Raw genomic sequence first — 19,608 nt, 5'->3', positions numbered from 1 at the left:
TCCCGTGAGTGGGACGGACTGGAAAACACAAGAGAAAGAAATCACTCTCACTTGAGACACCAAGCCCGAGTCGTGACTTGAACTCAGAGAAAAGCCCCCGAGTCGACTTAAACTCAGAGAAGAAAAGTCCCCGAGTCAGAGCCAAGACTCGAAGCTTGTACACAGAGGTGAGAGGCCAGCGCGCTAACACACTTAGCCACCCGCGCTTCCAGATACAGATTGTGGTCGAATTTAGTCTATTTATCTCTTACGTTGAGTTGCGCTTTGGTCCTAACAGACCCCAAAGTACAAGTCTAACGAACCATACCTCTCGCCAGAAAGCTATGTTTAAATATAGCTTACTGAATAAAATAAATTCATTCCATTTGTTAAGCCATGCATTTCCGAATTAAATTAGGTGTCGATAACTCTTGCCCCCTTACAAGAGCTTCTCTGTGGTGCAAGATTCCAGTAGGCTGATTACTGTAGGTCTTACATTAGATAACGAGAATTTGTGCATCTAGAACTATTGTAGGGGATAACAGCAATGAACTGTTTCTCATGCAGTGAATATAGGTTCAATTTCTTTCGAATCCCAGCAAGGAGAGGTTTTATTACTCTGGACTCTCTGCAAGGGCAACAACAGTGAAGTGGAGTTCTGTAGGGTCTCTTGTCATGAATTCTCTACACACTCGTGCCGCATCCTGAAACACAAAAACGGCAGATATTTAAGCACTTATGCTCCCTTAAAGGAATGTAACAGATCCTTGTACACTTACACCCTACTGGAATGTGACAGATCCTTGTACACTTACACCCCTACTGGAAGGTAACAGATCCTTGTACACTTACACCCCTACTGGAATGTAACAGATCCTTGTACACTTACACCCCTACTGGAATGTAACAGATCCTTGTACACTTACACCCCTACTGGAAGGTAACAGATCCTTGTACACTTACACCCCTACTGGAATGTAACAGATCCTTGTACACTTACACCCCTACTGGAATGTAACAGATCCTTGTACACTTACACCCTACTGGGATGTGACAGATCCTTGTACACTTACACCCCTACTGGAATGTAACAGATCCTTGTACACTTACACCCCTACTGGAATGTAACAGATCCTTGTACACTTACACCCCTACTGGAATGTAACAGATCCTTGTACACTTACACCCTTACTGGAATGTGACAGATCCTTGTACACTTACACCCCTACTGGAATGTAACAGATCCTTGTACACTTACACCCCTACTGGAATGTAACAGATCCTTGTACACTTACACCCCTACTGGAATGTAACAGATCCTTGTACACTTACACCCCTACTGGAATGTAACAGATCCTTGTACACTTACACCCCTACTGGAATGTAACAGATCCTTGTACACTTACACCCTACTGGGATGTGACAGATCCTTGTACACTTACACCCCTACTGGAATGTAACAGATCCTTGTACACTTACACCCCTACTGGAATGTAACAGATCCTTGTACACTTACACCCCTACTGGAATGTAACAGATCCTTGTACACTTACACCCTTACTGGAATGTGACAGATCCTTGTACACTTACACCCCTACTGGAATGTAACAGATCCTTGTACACTTACACCCCTACTGGAATGTAACAGATCCTTGTACACTTACACCCCTACTGGAATGTAACAGATCCTTGTACACTTACACCCCTACTGGAATGTAACAGATCCTTGTACACTTACACCCCTACTGGAATGTAACAGATCCTTGTACACTTACACCCCTACTGGAATGTAACAGATCCTTGTACACTTACACCCTTACTGGAATGTGACAGATCCTTGTACACTTACACCCCTACTGGAATGTAACAGATCCTTGTACACTTACACCCCTACTGGAATGTAACAGATCCTTGTACACTTACACCCCTACTGGAATGTAACAGATCCTTGTACACTTACACCCCTACTGGAATGTAACAGATCCTTGTACACTTACACCCCTACTGGAATGTAACAGATCCTTGTACACTTACACCCCTACTGGAATGTAACAGATCCTTGTACACTTACACCCCTACTGGAATGTAACAGATCCTTGTACACTTACACCCTTACTGGAATGTGACAGATCCTTGTACACTTACACCCCTACTGGAATGTAACAGATCCTTGTACACTTACACCCCTACTGGAATGTAACAGATCCTTGTACACTTACACCCCTACTGGAATGTAACAGATCCTTGTACACTTACACCCCTACTGGAATGTAACAGATCCTTGTACACTTACACCCCTACTGGAATGTAACAGATCCTTGTACACTTACACCCCTACTGGAATGTAACAGATCCTTGTACACTTACACCCCTACTGGAATGTAACAGATCCTTGTACACTTACACCCTTACTGGAATGTGACAGATCCTTGTACACTTACACCCCTACTGGAATGTAACAGATCCTTGTACACTTACACCCCTACTGGAATGTAACAGATCCTTGTACACTTACACCCCTACTGGAATGTAACAGATCCTTGTACACTTACACCCCTACTGGAATGTAACAGATCCTTGTACACTTACACCCCTACTGGAATGTAACAGATCCTTGTACACTTACACCCCTACTGGAATGTAACAGATCCTTGTACACTTACACCCCTACTGGAATGTAACAGATCCTTGTACACTTACACCCCTACTGGAAGGTAACAGATCCTTGTACACTTACACCCCTACTGGAATGTAACAGATCCTTGTACACTTACACCCCTACTGGAATGTAACAGATCCTTGTACACTTACACCCTACTGGGATGTGACAGATCCTTGTACACTTACACCCCTACTGGAATGTAACAGATCCTTGTACACTTACACCCCTACTGGAATGTAACAGATCCTTGTACACTTACACCCCTACTGGAAGGTAACAGATCCTTGTACACTTACACCCCTACTGGAATGTAACAGATCCTTGTACACTTACACCCCTACTGGAATGTAACAGATCCTTGTACACTTACACCCTACTGGAATGTGACAGATCCTTGTACACTTACACCCCTACTGGAATGTAACAGATCCTTGTACACTTACACCCTACTGGAATGTGACAGATCCTTGTACACTTACACCCCTACTGGAATGTAACAGATCCTTGTACACTTACACCCCTACTGGAATGTAACAGATCCTTGTACACTTACACCCCTACTGGAAGGTAACAGATCCTTGTACACTTACACCCCTACTGGAATGTAACAGATCCTTGTACACTTACACCCCTACTGGAATGTAACAGATCCTTGTACACTTACACCCCTACTGGAATGTAACAGATCCTTGTACACTTACACCCTTACTGGAATGTGACAGATCCTTGTACACTTACACCCCTACTGGAATGTAACAGATCCTTGTACACTTACACCCCTACTGGAATGTAACAGATCCTTGTACACTTACACCCCTACTGGAATGTAACAGATCCTTGTACACTTACACCCCTACTGGAATGTAACAGATCCTTGTACACTTACACCCCTACTGGAATGTAACAGATCCTTGTACACTTACACCCCTACTGGAATGTAACAGATCCTTGTACACTTACACCCCTACTGGAATGTAACAGATCCTTGTACACTTACACCCTTACTGGAATGTGACAGATCCTTGTACACTTACACCCCTACTGGAATGTAACAGATCCTTGTACACTTACACCCCTACTGGAATGTAACAGATCCTTGTACACTTACACCCCTACTGGAATGTAACAGATCCTTGTACACTTACACCCCTACTGGAATGTAACAGATCCTTGTACACTTACACCCCTACTGGAATGTAACAGATCCTTGTACACTTACACCCCTACTGGAATGTAACAGATCCTTGTACACTTACACCCCTACTGGAATGTAACAGATCCTTGTACACTTACACCCCTACTGGAAGGTAACAGATCCTTGTACACTTACACCCCTACTGGAATGTAACAGATCCTTGTACACTTACACCCCTACTGGAATGTAACAGATCCTTGTACACTTACACCCTACTGGGATGTGACAGATCCTTGTACACTTACACCCCTACTGGAATGTAACAGATCCTTGTACACTTACACCCCTACTGGAATGTAACAGATCCTTGTACACTTACACCCCTACTGGAAGGTAACAGATCCTTGTACACTTACACCCCTACTGGAATGTAACAGATCCTTGTACACTTACACCCCTACTGGAATGTAACAGATCCTTGTACACTTACACCCTACTGGAATGTGACAGATCCTTGTACACTTACACCCCTACTGGAATGTAACAGATCCTTGTACACTTACACCCTACTGGAATGTGACAGATCCTTGTACACTTACACCCCTACTGGAATGTAACAGATCCTTGTACACTTACACCCCTACTGGAATGTAACAGATCCTTGTACACTTACACCCCTACTGGAAGGTAACAGATCCTTGTACACTTACACCCCTACTGGAATGTAACAGATCCTTGTACACTTACACCCCTACTGGAATGTAACAGATCCTTGTACACTTACACCCTACTGGGATGTGACAGATCCTTGTACACTTACACCCCTACTGGAATGTAACAGATCCTTGTACACTTACACCCCTACTGGAATGTAACAGATCCTTGTACACTTACACCCCTACTGGAATGTAACAGATCCTTGTACACTTACACCCTTACTGGAATGTAACAGATCCTTGTACACTTACACCCTTACTGGAATGTGACAGATCCTTGTACACTTACACCCCTACTGGAATGTAACAGATCCTTGTACACTTACACCCCTACTGGAATGTAACAGATCCTTGTACACTTACACCCCTACTGGAATGTAACAGATCCTTGTACACTTACACCCCTACTGGAATGTAACAGATCCTTGTACACTTACACCCCTACTGGAATGTAACAGATCCTTGTACACTTACACCCCTACTGGAATGTAACAGATCCTTGTACACTTACACCCTTACTGGAATGTGACAGATCCTTGTACACTTACACCCCTACTGGAATGTAACAGATCCTTGTACACTTACACCCCTACTGGAATGTAACAGATCCTTGTACACTTACACCCCTACTGGAATGTAACAGATCCTTGTACACTTACACCCCTACTGGAATGTAACAGATCCTTGTACACTTACACCCCTACTGGAATGTAACAGATCCTTGTACACTTACACCCCTACTGGAATGTAACAGATCCTTGTACACTTACACCCCTACTGGAATGTAACAGATCCTTGTACACTTACACCCTTACTGGAATGTGACAGATCCTTGTACACTTACACCCCTACTGGAATGTAACAGATCCTTGTACACTTACACCCCTACTGGAATGTAACAGATCCTTGTACACTTACACCCCTACTGGAATGTAACAGATCCTTGTACACTTACACCCCTACTGGAATGTAACAGATCCTTGTACACTTACACCCCTACTGGAATGTAACAGATCCTTGTACACTTACACCCCTACTGGAATGTAACAGATCCTTGTACACTTACACCCCTACTGGAATGTAACAGATCCTTGTACACTTACACCCTTACTGGAATGTGACAGATCCTTGTACACTTACACCCCTACTGGAATGTAACAGATCCTTGTACACTTACACCCCTACTGGAATGTAACAGATCCTTGTACACTTACACCCCTACTGGAATGTAACAGATCCTTGTACACTTACACCCCTACTGGAATGTAACAGATCCTTGTACACTTACACCCCTACTGGAATGTAACAGATCCTTGTACACTTACACCCCTACTGGAATGTAACAGATCCTTGTACACTTACACCCCTACTGGAATGTAACAGATCCTTGTACACTTACACCCCTACTGGAAGGTAACAGATCCTTGTACACTTACACCCCTACTGGAATGTAACAGATCCTTGTACACTTACACCCCTACTGGAATGTAACAGATCCTTGTACACTTACACCCTACTGGGATGTGACAGATCCTTGTACACTTACACCCCTACTGGAATGTAACAGATCCTTGTACACTTACACCCCTACTGGAATGTAACAGATCCTTGTACACTTACACCCCTACTGGAAGGTAACAGATCCTTGTACACTTACACCCCTACTGGAATGTAACAGATCCTTGTACACTTACACCCCTACTGGAATGTAACAGATCCTTGTACACTTACACCCTACTGGAATGTGACAGATCCTTGTACACTTACACCCCTACTGGAATGTAACAGATCCTTGTACACTTACACCCTACTGGAATGTGACAGATCCTTGTACACTTACACCCCTACTGGAATGTAACAGATCCTTGTACACTTACACCCCTACTGGAATGTAACAGATCCTTGTACACTTACACCCCTACTGGAAGGTAACAGATCCTTGTACACTTACACCCCTACTGGAATGTAACAGATCCTTGTACACTTACACCCCTACTGGAATGTAACAGATCCTTGTACACTTACACCCTACTGGGATGTGACAGATCCTTGTACACTTACACCCCTACTGGAATGTAACAGATCCTTGTACACTTACACCCCTACTGGAATGTAACAGATCCTTGTACACTTACACCCCTACTGGAATGTAACAGATCCTTGTACACTTACACCCTTACTGGAATGTAACAGATCCTTGTACACTTACACCCCTACTGGAATGTAACAGATCCTTGTACACTTACACCCCTACTGGAATGTAACAGATCCTTGTACACTTACACCCTTACTGGAATGTGACAGATCCTTGTACACTTACACCCCTACTGGAATGTAACAGATCCTTGTACACTTACACCCCTACTGGAATGTAACAGATCCTTGTACACTTACACCCTTACTGGAATGTGACAGATCCTTGTACACTTACACCCCTACTGGAATGTAACAGATCCTTGTACACTTACACCCCTACTGGAATGTAACAGATCCTTGTACACTTACACCCCTACTGGAATGTAACAGATCCTTGTACACTTACACCCCTACTGGAATGTAACAGATCCTTGTACACTTACACCCCTACTGGAATGTAACAGATCCTTGTACACTTACACCCCTACTGGAATGTAACAGATCCTTGTACACTTACACCCCTACTGGAATGTAACAGATCCTTGTACACTTACACCCTACTGGGATGAGCCTAACCCTCCACACACTCTGTGCATGAGTGAGGTCTAGGTGTCTTATCTATTGTCAGATATCAAATGATAGGGAACAACAAATTATATTCTTACCTTCATAAATGTTTCAGGTGTTGATTTCCCATGATTGATGGGGAACTCTTTACGTCCATCTATAAGTGTAATAAACGCAAATCAATCATAATACCCAAATAGTCCTGATCATTAACCAGAGTAAGGAATATGGTCCTCCAAGAAGCTGGTATTTTACTATTTGCCAGAGTTTATACCAGTTTTTGTAAACAAACAAAAGTCTTTTCATCAAACACATTTAGCCAAATCCAACAGCCATAACTAGCTCCAAGTACAAATCCCTTTGTCCAAGATAAGAAGACTCCCTTACCAAGTTCATAAACAGCACCATCTTTGTGAACTATAGATACAAAATGCAAATTGACAGGTTCGTCGGCAGAGGGTGCCTGAAAATAGCAGTATGTGTCAGACTTCTTTGCAATCAACATGATGTAAGATTTTCCATTCAACAATCAGCAGATAAGAGAAGTCAATGGTCGTCTCACCTCAGTTTGGCCTTCCTGTGCACTGGCTTCATGAGCCTCAGTGATACCCTGTATAGATAAAGATGTGAGTATTGAGCATCAGTGATACCCTGTATAGATATAGATGTGAAAAGTAAGCCACACCTTAGTCAACCCAAGTCACTTTTTACAATAAGCCATGGGTTATGGAGGTTGAGGCAATGGTCTTTTTTTCTACAGACATTAGATGCATTATGTGCAAAGATTGGAATGACATCATTTATAAAAACAGGGTACATGAAAAGACTCTTCTGCATCAGAGCTCTGCTTTTGGTAGTTTAATTACTAAATATCTAGAGAATTATTCACATAGGATAATTTTTAAACCTTACCTCGTCTGTTTCTAGTTTCTCTCCTCTCTCCTGGGGACTAAGTGATCTTGTAGCATCTATGAATTTTTTAAGCTCTCCATCTTCTAAAAATTAATTAGAGTATTTCTGTTTCAAAATGTTGCTGTCATTAATTTTCTTTTTGGCTGCTTGTGAAAATTATACAGAAAAAGCTTTGGAGGAGGGCATTAAATAATGGTGGATATGACACATTTATACTCTTTGCTGCAAAAATACTTAATGTCTGCAGGCAGGAAAAGTTTTCATATCATAATACAGTTTGCTCAAGCCCTGTTTTTTTTAATTTTACCATATGCAGGGTTGATACTATCATAATTTTCAAAAATAATAATAATAAAGTTTGAATGTGTTAGAGATTCCAGGTGTTAACAAAACCTTGAATAAAGGCCCAAAGACCATAAAAACAAGATCCTTCTGTCTGATCATTTATGCATGACTTTTAGCAAAAACATTAATCTAAAACTATTGCGCAAAAGTTATATTTTGATCATAAAGACTGGGGCCTATGTTTCTTTTTTTCTATAAGTCTACATTTCTCTATATTGTAGAGTCTTAGTTTGTTTTTTCCTAACAGAATGCCATAGTACTTTGTAATGGCCAATCATCAACAAGGGCCAAGAGTGCATTTTCTCTCAGATTATTAACTATCCATCCATATTACAATAATGCTATGTTAGTTTCTGGGTCTTCATTTTGAATATGTGCCATTAGGTATTTAGTTTTGGGTTTTAGCAGAAATTAAAGGTCAGGTCATCAGTGATTGCGATTGTACTTACCAAGATCAAGTTGTGAGGTGTTATTAGCTATAGAGTGTACAATTGCCACAGTCCCACAAGCATTGCTAACTGTTTGCTTCATATAGTACAAGTCTGGGCTGACCTCCTGTACATGGAAATAGCAGCATTAAGCAAGCAGTGTCCCGCCTACATTAAAGTAATTACTTGCATGAATTAATGAACTTGCATGAATAAATGAGCTTGCTTGAATGAATAAATTCAAAAGGTGTCAGTCATAGTATAAGTCCAGGCTGACCTCCTGTACATGGAAGAAGGAGTATACCACATTCTTTTGGTGGAGCTTATCAGGGATATTGTGCAGAACACGCTAAACAATTAGGCACGTACCCAGGGGGGTGTGCAGGGTATCCGTGCACCCCCCCTGGCGGCCATAAAGTGGGTCATTTCTTATTAACGTATCTTCAAATACTATGCTTTATCCATGTGATACCTACGACTGCGCACCCCCCTCCCCCCCTCAGCCAATCCTGGGAACGCTCCTGACATTCGTCTCTGGGTACACTTTGATTATCTTTGATGTGGTTGTGGTTAAGCTGCATTTTTTTATTATTCTGACTGGATCATATAACTCTGCATGGCTGTCAACCCAACTTGGACAGACATCTTGTGAAATCGGGAAAAATACAGTAAATATGTGGGAAAAAAAACACGAGAAAACAGAATACAGAGAATGTATGAACACTGTCATAAAAAATAGGCTTGTGATGAGGTCCAAAACCTTGTGACACCCGCCTAATGTGGGTGAGCTATGACTCTGGGTTATTCAGTATGGATCATATCTGGATTATTCAGTCTGAATCATATAACTCTGGGTTATTCAGTCTGGATCATATAACTCTTGGTTATTCAGTTTGGATCATATAACTCTGGGTTATTTTGTCTGGATCAAATAACTCTGGATTATTCAGTCTGGATCATATAACTTTGGGTTATTCAGTCTGGATCATTTGAAACTTTATACCTGCCCACTCTTTTTTATTTGCTCTGACTGGGATTTAGTGAAAGCTTCATACTGTAACCAAAACAAAACATGTTATATTAGCATTCAACAAAAGAACTGCAAGATTTAATATTATCTACTTTGTAAAATAAATATCTTAGATAAATATTCTTAAATAGATATCACCTTAGATACAATCTTTACTGGATAATATGTAACTGACCTTTTCATCGACTGGAAATAGTAACAGAAAGGCAAACACTGGCTGTGGAAGCATGCACAACAGTTCGTCATCAAGACCAAAGACATCAACAAACTTGAACTTTGGCTTTAGACCCAGGTTCTTCACAAACTAGCAAAGAAAAAAAATCACACTCAGTAAAATATTAAGCCTAGAAATTTCCTGTGTGAAAATGTTTGATTTTTTTGGCTGTAAGAAAGAAATACTATGTCCCCCAGTATTGCATCTAAGCTCCACATTATTCTGACTAGCATTACCAAGGCATGCAAATTGCATTTTATGAAGTAATCTCATCCAAGGGAAGCACTAATGGGACTGTTGTCTGACTAAAGAAATCTAGGGAACTTCCCCTTTAAACACTGACTGAGGGTTGAGGGGTGTAAAGATGATGCACATTTACTGATCACGCGAGGAAAAATCACAACTCTTAGGTTTTAAAAATAGTCCTTATAAGAAAAATAAGTTCTGCTTGTCAAGCTGCCAAAGTTCGATCTCCTTAACAATAACCTGTAGTATCTAATGCTTAAAACAAATCACATTTTAAGAGATCGCACTAAGAGATACTGTTTATGCCACTATTTATACGTTAAAAAGTGGCATTTAAGTATTTTTATAGCTTTTAAGAGAAAATAAACAAACTTCTACTATTCAACTTTTTTCTTCTTCTTCCAGTATATCATTTTCCGTATATATTTAACCATTTGAGCAAATAAAAAATGGGGGTAACCGACTTGTTTTTTTTTGTCAAAGCAATTATAAGTAAAAAACTCACGCCTTTCGCTTTGTTTTCTTATACAACTGTGGTGCGTGCGTGCATTTAAATTCGAACATACAGCATGCACCACTATAGGCAGAAGGTGTGCGCAGTGCAATTCAAGGGAATTACCTTGATTTGTAAACTTGGTAACTCCCCCTTTAAACATTGAGTTTCATGTAAAAGTGGGCAAATCCCCTTTAGACATTGACTTTCTTGTGAGCTTGGCATCTCCCCCTTTAAGTATTGACTTTCGTGTGAAAGCGGGTAATTCCCCATTTAAACATCGACTTTTATGAGAACTTGGCAACTCCCCCTTTAGACATTGACTTTCATGTTAATGTGGGTAACTCTCTAATCCAGACCTTTAATTTTGCGAAGGGGGATGTCGACAGGCTGCTTTGTCATGATGGTTGAAAAATCCATCCCATGGGTTCGCATCAAGCATAAGTGATTCGGCAAGGCGGGTAAAGAATGGCGTTTTAGATACGCAAAGAGTTGACCAACTCAATTCATAATTTCTGTGTGGCAGTGTAAAGTATCGGTATAATATTGTTTACAGTTATTTTGGCAAAATTTTGGAAGATTTTGGACCTCTTCTCTGACTCTCCTGCATGGAGCACCAAATCTCCAGCTCTTTAGCGATTTTTATTGCTTAAGAAAAATCCTTTTATAGAAAATCTTCATTTTGCCAATTTTTTATTTTCTGTAGTGCCATTTATCAAACACGCATGTGAGATCTATATTGTGTGCAAGAGCTTTCTCAAAGGCAAACGTCTGCTGATTGGCTCAATAATAGCAGGAAAGTCGTTTAACTGCTTTAGCTTGCGAGTCCTTTGAGGGTATACTCTACCCCTCCCCCTTAGAAATAAATATTCCCCACCCCTCACCCCACAAAAATTCTCAAGTCTTAAGGTTTTCTGGGGTTGTCAGCCATGAATTAAACATAGGTACTAAGGTTTTTTACGCCCGTAGCCATAGGGGGTTCGGCAGAACCACCCCATTCGACAGGAAGGTCCGCTCTGATGAAAGAAAATTGAGTACCACTGCGAGCTAGGGCGTTATCTAAGAGAAAATGGTCCGCTCAAAATCCTGGCTGCGGGCCTGTTATATGCTACATAAGCAGGCTTACACCATTAATCTGTAATAGAGAACGCACGCGTTGTGTTCGCATTACACAGTCACGTATAAAAGAGGTACAAATGATTGTACAACATAGTTACAGTACCTTGTTCATAACCTGCCGTATAGTTGGACATGACATCACGTGTAAAGAGAAAAACATGTCAAAGTACCGAAATCAAACTTCACTCATTTGCTAAAACAATCAACAAATTCTAATGTGCAAGTACACTTACATCAGGATTAGACTCGAGTGGAAGCCAAGGGGGGGCCATTTTTGCTATGTTGACAGAAACAAATGGGAAAGCAGAATGGATATCTTGAATGGGGCTGAACCTTTCTGAGTCAAAAGGGGTCAGCGGTAATAGACAAAGTTATAATTTTCACCTTTAAAGATATCTTGCCATGTAAAGAAGGTTTATAAACCATGGTCCTAGTATTGCTACGTAAAGATAAAAAACGCAAAAGCTAAACGTAATAAAATAAATTGCGAAAAACGAGATTTTTATTTTCATAGGTGGGTTCCCTGTGGTGATTGCCAGATGCATTATGGGCGAAGTTGCTATTTTCAAGATGGCCGTCGCACTTACATCACTTCGCACGTTGCGAACCATTTCACGTCTTCCAAATGCTCGCATACCGTCCACGTGTAGCTTTTTAGCTATAGATCTTACATGTACAACAAGAAAAAGTTTGATTTTTGTCTCCTTGAGGAATTTCACGAGTACCAGTGATAGCGAGTCCACTTCACGTGATGCAGGCGCTAAGAAGGCAGGAGAAAGTCCGAAGCAGTTCACGTTGGGCTTTGAGGAATTCCAGAAACTAAAGCGCAAAGTGCGAGCTCGTCAGCGTGTGGCTGGTCTTCCTGTGGCAGCGGTAGCTCTGATGACGTCGTCAGCTGTCAGTGCATATCTCAACCCCAACATGTTTGACGCCCCCCCAGATCAAATCCAGCCCATACTGTAAGTACCAGATCAAATCCAGCCCATACTGTGAGTATAATAGGTATTTCTTTTTTTTAACACTAAATAATTTTGTTTAACTTTACAGACTTGCAAGTGCTAATTGATCTACAACATAGCATGTACATTAACTCAGTGTTGGCCCATTCAAACTTGGTTAACATCTTGGTGGTTGGCCAGATTTTTCTTTTTAAAGACAAAAATAAGGGCCCTAAAATTTGAGCTTGTAAAGTGCTCTGTGCACAAAAAGCCATTAAGCCCACTGAAGGCAGTTTGAAGGTTTAACAAACATCAGGCGCATACCCAGGATTTGCTGGTTGGGTCGCACAGTCATTAATAATATAGAAAAGGGATAGTATCAAAAAAAAAATGACCCAGCTTTTGGCAGCCAGGGGGTGTGTGGGTGGGCACCCTGTGTACCTGAATGCACCTGAAAGATGCGACCCTGATATTCACTTTCACATGTTTGCTCCCAAGAAGTGTGCATCTTAAGAAACTGAGGTTTTTAGGAAAACAAGTATTGTAGTATGCTGAGATTTGTAATGATACTGAATTTATTTACAACCATCAGGGGTATGGACCCATTGATCTTTTGTGGGCTGTGCGGAGTTGCAAGTGCTGGTGTTGGATATATTGCTGGTTCTGCTATATTTGGGTCTATTTGGAGGTTCTTCAATAGAGACACATCTAAGATGCTTCAGGAGGTTTGTACAATTACATATTCTATTCATATCTATTCATACTACCTAATTATTTTTCAAACTGGAAAGCTGTAACCCTACAAATGATTTGGGAAGTACAAAGAAAAAGGAAAATTTACAGTATTGATGTTTCTCTTCATTTTCAGAGAGAATCTGACTTCTTGGAGAGAATCACAGCAAAGCGGGCATCTTCATTCAGTAAGTTTGAGGACGACTACTATGGAGAGAACATTAAGACTTTAAGTGATTACCGACAGTGGTTAAGGGAACAGCAGAAGAAACAGAAAGCAGCAGATAGTCTTAAGAAGAAATCAGAAGAAAGCTCTGAACAATCCCAGGAACAAAGTACACAAACGCAATAAAGGAAAGAAATCTTTAGCTGCAAAAATGCTATAACGGAAAGAAAATTGTTTGGAGGAGAGACATTTTGCATAAGATATGAAGTTAACCAATTCTTTGGACTTATTAAGGGCTAGGTAATGTTGTGTAAAATTGTAACATGCAGCTGATAGAAAAATAGTATTGTCAGCCAAAGTCAGTTGTTAGAATTGAGAAAGTTTAAAACCTAAAGTAGGCCACACATATTTCAAGCTTTGTTTATAAGCTACTTTATATCTGGTGTCACCCCGACTGGAATAGAAGAGAAGCAGCTGAACCCCCCCCCCCCCCCCACCCTACCCCCAATGCTGCAGTTTACTAAGGGGATCTTTTTTTGTTATAATATCTATATAAAATATCTGACCCCCCCCCCCCCCACCCACAAGAAAACACTGCAGTTTACTAAGGGAGGCTTTTTTCTTATAATATCTATATAAAATACCTGACCCCCCCCCCCCCTATACACAATATGGCAAGGGACAAAACATTGCATTCAGCAAGCAATCGTTGAATCATGGTGATTTCTTATATACTTTATTGTTTGTGGGACCAGATATTAAAGCCGCATTGTCACCAGTTTACTTCCGGTCGATTACTTTACAATCTCCGATGATTTTAACGGAAAACGCGAAAAATATTGAAAGCAGTGTGTATATTGCAGGCTTCTTCGAGGATGTGATTGATAATTGAGAGCGGATGGCATGTTAAATATCTCGGATTTTAATAGATTCTTTTGTCTTTTAACAGTTGAGGTTTCCGTCGGACCTCCGGAAATGAACTGGTGACAATGCAGCTTTAATATTATTTTACCAAGATAATCATTTTATAAAGTATCACTATATCGAGGCTACTCGGTAGATAGTTTTTTACTGTTTATACAAAATCTCTCGGAGAGATTTTGTGTCTATATAAAATTTCTAGCTTTCTTTTCAGATAAGGATTTTTTTTCTATTAAACCCCTAGCTTTCTTTTCTGATAAGGATTTTCTGTCTATTAAACCCCTAGCTTTCTTTTCAGATAAGGGATGTTTTTCAATAAAATCTTTAGCTGTGTTTTTCGATAAGGGTTTTTTGCCTATTGGTTATCTTATAAGGGTTTTGTAAGGGCTTTGTACCTTTTCAAGTGATAAGGGTTGGATGTCGTTAGCAGGGGCTGGTGTCAGATGCTTGTCTGCCCTGCCCTAGACAATCAAAACTTTAGTACACCACTCTCTCAAAGAGGTACACACACACAAAAAAGGAAATGATTGCAATATCAAGACAATACATGAATCATGTCCTTGATATCTTTTTTTACTCATAATTGGATGTAATTATTTTGCTCAAATTCTTGGGCGTGTTAGATTGCAATATGTGCCTCATTGAATTCCCAGAAGAAAGCTTTTTGTGTTCTGTCAAATTTATAATATACATAAAGCCCAGGTCTGGACTCTCTTTGCGCTTGACATTCTGGCTTGTCCAGATCAGGGCTTTATGTATATTATTTGATACTCCAGGGTCCTGGTAACTAGTAAATCAATTCCACTTGGATTCCTTTTGTGCATTTGTTGTGTTTTTAAACGCGGATATAGCTTTTCGCTGAAAGGGGTTTGACGTAATGCAAATGTTGCGCTTTAACCGATAATATGGCCACTAATCAGGATGTTCAGAGGCATGCATCACCAAGATGATGGAAATGGTAGGAACTCCTACTCTCTAGGAGGGAGGGGGTAAGGGTTTGCGGTGATGTGGTTTTGCCTTAAATCTGGCGCTGTTTTACGGTTTTTCGCATTTTATTCTGGGCTATTGCGATTTCTCTAGACTGCGTTTTACGGTTATTGACCTATTTGACGTATAGTTCCAGAAAATATCTATACCCCCCCCCCCCCCCCCTTTTGAGGGGATTGGAAATTGGGGGGGTGGGGAGGGGGTCAAACGCCCTGGAATTTCCAGGGTGTGTGTGTGTGTGTGTGGGGGGGGGGGGGGGGGCTAATCGTCCGAAGCCAGAAATCCGGAGGGTCTGGTTCGTGAGAAACATGAGTCTTCAGAACCGAATACTCGAAGTCCCCCCGTCTGTACATAATGAAGGCCGATTTATCCTTGTCTATTTTACATAAAATCTGCAATAAACAGTTAGATATTCAACGTCTTCTCGGATAAGGACGTTAAACCGTAGGTCCCGTCTCTCACTACACAAATCTAAACCGGAGGACCTGAAAGAACCGCTGAGGACACCAGTGGAAGCACGGGTGGCCTAGTGTGTTAGCGCGTCGGCCTCTCACCGCTGTGGCCCAGGTTCGAATCCTGGCTCAAACTGGGGATTTTTCCGGGTCCCTGCCTTGATTCGAATTTTTGTCGCAAGTGAGTTGAAGTTATTCTCCCGTGTTTCCAGTCTTCTCGGATAAGGACACTAAACCGGAGGTCCCGTCTCTTCAAGCTGCACAACACTAACCTGAACCGAAGGGACGTAAAAGAACCACTGGGGACGCAATAAACCCTCTGGCAGTGACCACCCCCATTGACAGTGCTTACTAACTGAGGGCCATATGTTACAAAACTGTATATTCGGTTAAATATGTTACCCTCGATAAACAAATAGTAAACTAACTAAAATTAAACTAGAAACCCAGGAAGTGACCACCCTCATTGACAAAACTTACATTACTAACATACACTTATGATTGTAAACTGCCTTGCGCAGTCTGTTATTGAGGATGAGATATCCTGGCATGTAAAGCGATTAGAGCTATACGAATAATAATAATAATAATAATAATAATAATAATAATAATAATAATAATAATAATAATAATAATAATAATAATAATAATTATTATTATTATTATTATTATTATTATTATTATTGTTATTATTATTATTTTGTATATAAAAGAAAAAACTTACTGAAACTATCTTTCTAGGGGCTTTTCACTTAATAAGGCGGGTTAATTATTCGTAACGCTTTTATGATCAAGTCTGTCATGGATTTGCATCACATGTTTGTGAAATCAATATTTCCAGAGGGGCCTGGTGGGTACCGAGTACTATATGTGGGAAATCCGGAGGGAGGGGATGTCATACTTCCCACCCCCTAATGGGGGGTATGGATATTTTCTTGAACTACACATTAAAAGCTTTGTATTTAACTGGGTTGCTGTAATATCGCATATATTAAGCCCATATATTAAGCCCATATATTAATCCCATATATTAAGCCCAAGATCAATTAAAAATCATTTTTTTTATTGTTTTTCACATTATTTGTCGAGCATAATGGTGGAAAAAATAAGCATAATATTTAAAAGCAAGCATAATTTTGATTAAAATCGAGCTATGCTACTAGTATATTATGCCAGTCGTATGTGGCATATTTCACTGTCATATGTGGTATATTTCACCGCCATATGTGGCATATTTCACCGTCATATGTGGTATATTTCACCGTCATTTGTGGTATATTTCACTGTCATGTGTGGTATATTTCACTGTAATATGTGGTATATTTCACCGACATGTGTGGTATATTTCACCGTTATATGTGATATATTTCTTCATCATGTGGTATATTTCACCGCCATATGTGGCATATTTCACCGTCATATGTGGCATATTTCGCCGTCATTTGTGGTATATTTCACTGTCATGTGTGGTATATTTCACTGTAATATGTGGTATATTTCACCGACATGTGTGGTATATTTCACCGTTATATGTGATATATTTCTTCATCATGTGGTATATTTCACCGCCATATGTGGCATATTTCACCGTCATATGTGGCATATTTCACCGTCATTTGTGGTATATTTCACTGTCATGTGTGGTATATTTCACTGTAATATGTGGTATATTTCACCGACATGTGTGGTATATTTCACCGTTATATGTGATATATTTCTTCATCATGTGGTATATTTCACCGCCATATGTGGTATATTTCACCGTCATACGTGGTATATTTCACCTCCACATGTGGTATATTTCACCGACATGTGTGGCATATTTCACCGTCACATGTGCGGTATATTTCACCGTCATATGTGGAAATGTTAACCACCATATTTGTTAAATTTAACCGTCATATGTGGCATATTTCATCCCCATATGTGGTATACTGTATTTCACCGTCATATGTGGCATATTTCATCCCCATATGTGGTATACTGTATTTCACCGTCATATGTGGCATATTTCATCCCCATATGTGGTATACTGTATTTCACCGTCATATGTGGCATATTTCATCCCCATATGTGGTATACTGTATTTCACCGTCATATGTGGCATATTTCATTCCCATGTGTGGCATACTGTATTTCACTGTCATATGTGGCATATTTCATCCCCATATGTGGCATACTGTATTTCACCGTCATATGTGGCATATTTTATTCCCATGTGTGGCATACTGTATTTCACCGTCATATGGCATATTTCATCCCCATATGTGGTATACTGTATTTCACCGTCATATGTGGCATATTTCATCCCCATATGTGGTATACTGTATTTCACCGTCATATGTGGCATATTTCATCCCCATATGTGGTATACTGTATTTCACCGTCATATGTGGCATATCGCATCCCCATATGTGGTATACTGTATTTCACCGTCATATGTGGCATATTTCACCCCCATATGTGGTATACTGTATTTCACCGTCATATGTGGCATATCTCATCCCCATATGTGGTATACTGGTCATATGTGGCATATTTCACCCCCATATGTGGTATACTGTATTTCACCGTCATATGTGGCATATTTCACCCCCATATGTGGTATACTGTATTTCACCATCATACGTGGTATATGCTGTAGTATAACGTTTGTGTCATATTTTACCGTTATGTGAGTATATTTTACCGTTATGTGAGTATATTTTACCGTTATATGAGTATATTTTACCGTTATGTGAGTATATTTTACCGTTATGTGAGTATATTTTACCATTATGTGAGTATATTTTACCGTTATGTGAGTATATTTTACCGTTATGTGAGTATATTTTACCGTTATGTGAGTATATTTTACCGTTATGTGAGTATATTTTACCGTTATGTGAGTATATTTTACCGTTTGTGTCATATTTTACCGTTATGTGAGTATATTTCACCGTCATTTTTGTATTTTCTTTTACTAACCAACACCGAGCTGCCACAACTTTCGATACTTTTTTTAAAGAGAACTCAAACTAATTATTGTTTTATCTCGGAGAAGTTGTAAGTTAGAAGCCAACTGTGTTGTGGGAGCTTTATTATGGAAGGTTTTGACTTATTTAGAAATTTTTCTACATCTGAATGGGCTTACTTACTGTTTACGTGTTATTTTGTCTGTTTTTTTTCTATAATTTATGTTAATCTCAATCTTTAGTACAAAGTGTCCTTTGTTGTAATTGTTTAGCATATTAATAGTCGGAGGAGCGATTTCTTTGTAATTAGGCACGGGAAATGTTATCAAGATGAATAAAGAAAGCTTTCTTCGCGTAGCAAGGAAGTGAATTTCGTGTCCCCTCAGCTGGCAAGATAAGTTATAAGTAAGTCAAACATAATTTGAATATCAAATTATCCCCGCTAGAAAAACATTCTTTGTTTACTGAAGGTGGAG

General features: G+C 40.0%; 2 protein-coding genes across 3 annotated transcripts; one reads left to right on the top strand and one right to left on the bottom strand.

Moving 5' to 3' along the window:
* Nucleotides 1–219: 219 nt before the first annotated feature.
* Nucleotides 220–12,355, bottom strand: LOC5512201 (ubiquitin carboxyl-terminal hydrolase isozyme L3). Of its 2 annotated transcripts, none has more exons than XM_032381598.2 (10): nt 12,216–12,355; nt 12,086–12,097; nt 10,086–10,214; nt 9,884–9,934; nt 8,902–9,007; nt 8,108–8,190; nt 7,758–7,805; nt 7,583–7,658; nt 7,294–7,352; nt 220–683 (listed from the first exon to the last, which is right to left on the bottom strand). In XM_032381598.2, the coding sequence occupies exons 1-10, from the start codon at nt 12,252–12,254 to the stop codon at nt 594–596; spliced, it is 693 nt and encodes a 230-aa protein (XP_032237489.1). In that variant the 5' UTR covers nt 12,255–12,355; the 3' UTR covers nt 220–593. The 2 variants fall into 2 exon arrangements, with proteins under 2 accessions (XP_032237489.1, XP_032237490.1); XM_032381599.2 differs by having other exon boundaries at nt 8,108–8,187.
* Nucleotides 12,356–12,520: 165 nt separating this feature from the next.
* Nucleotides 12,521–15,549, top strand: LOC5512200 (presequence translocated-associated motor subunit PAM17, mitochondrial). The gene is made up of 3 exons (XM_001632497.3): nt 12,521–12,941; nt 13,513–13,645; nt 13,789–15,549. Exons 1-3 carry the CDS (start codon nt 12,529–12,531, stop codon nt 14,002–14,004), a joined length of 762 nt encoding a protein of 253 aa, XP_001632547.2. The 5' UTR covers nt 12,521–12,528; the 3' UTR covers nt 14,005–15,549.
* Nucleotides 15,550–19,608: the final 4,059 nt, after the last annotated feature.

Source organism: Nematostella vectensis, chromosome 10 (genome assembly GCF_932526225.1).
Source record: "Nematostella vectensis chromosome 10, jaNemVect1.1, whole genome shotgun sequence".
NCBI classification, from domain to species: domain Eukaryota; kingdom Metazoa; phylum Cnidaria; class Anthozoa; order Actiniaria; family Edwardsiidae; genus Nematostella; species Nematostella vectensis.
Note: the sequence above shows the minus strand (reverse complement) of the source record. Positions and strands in the feature narration are given on the sequence as shown.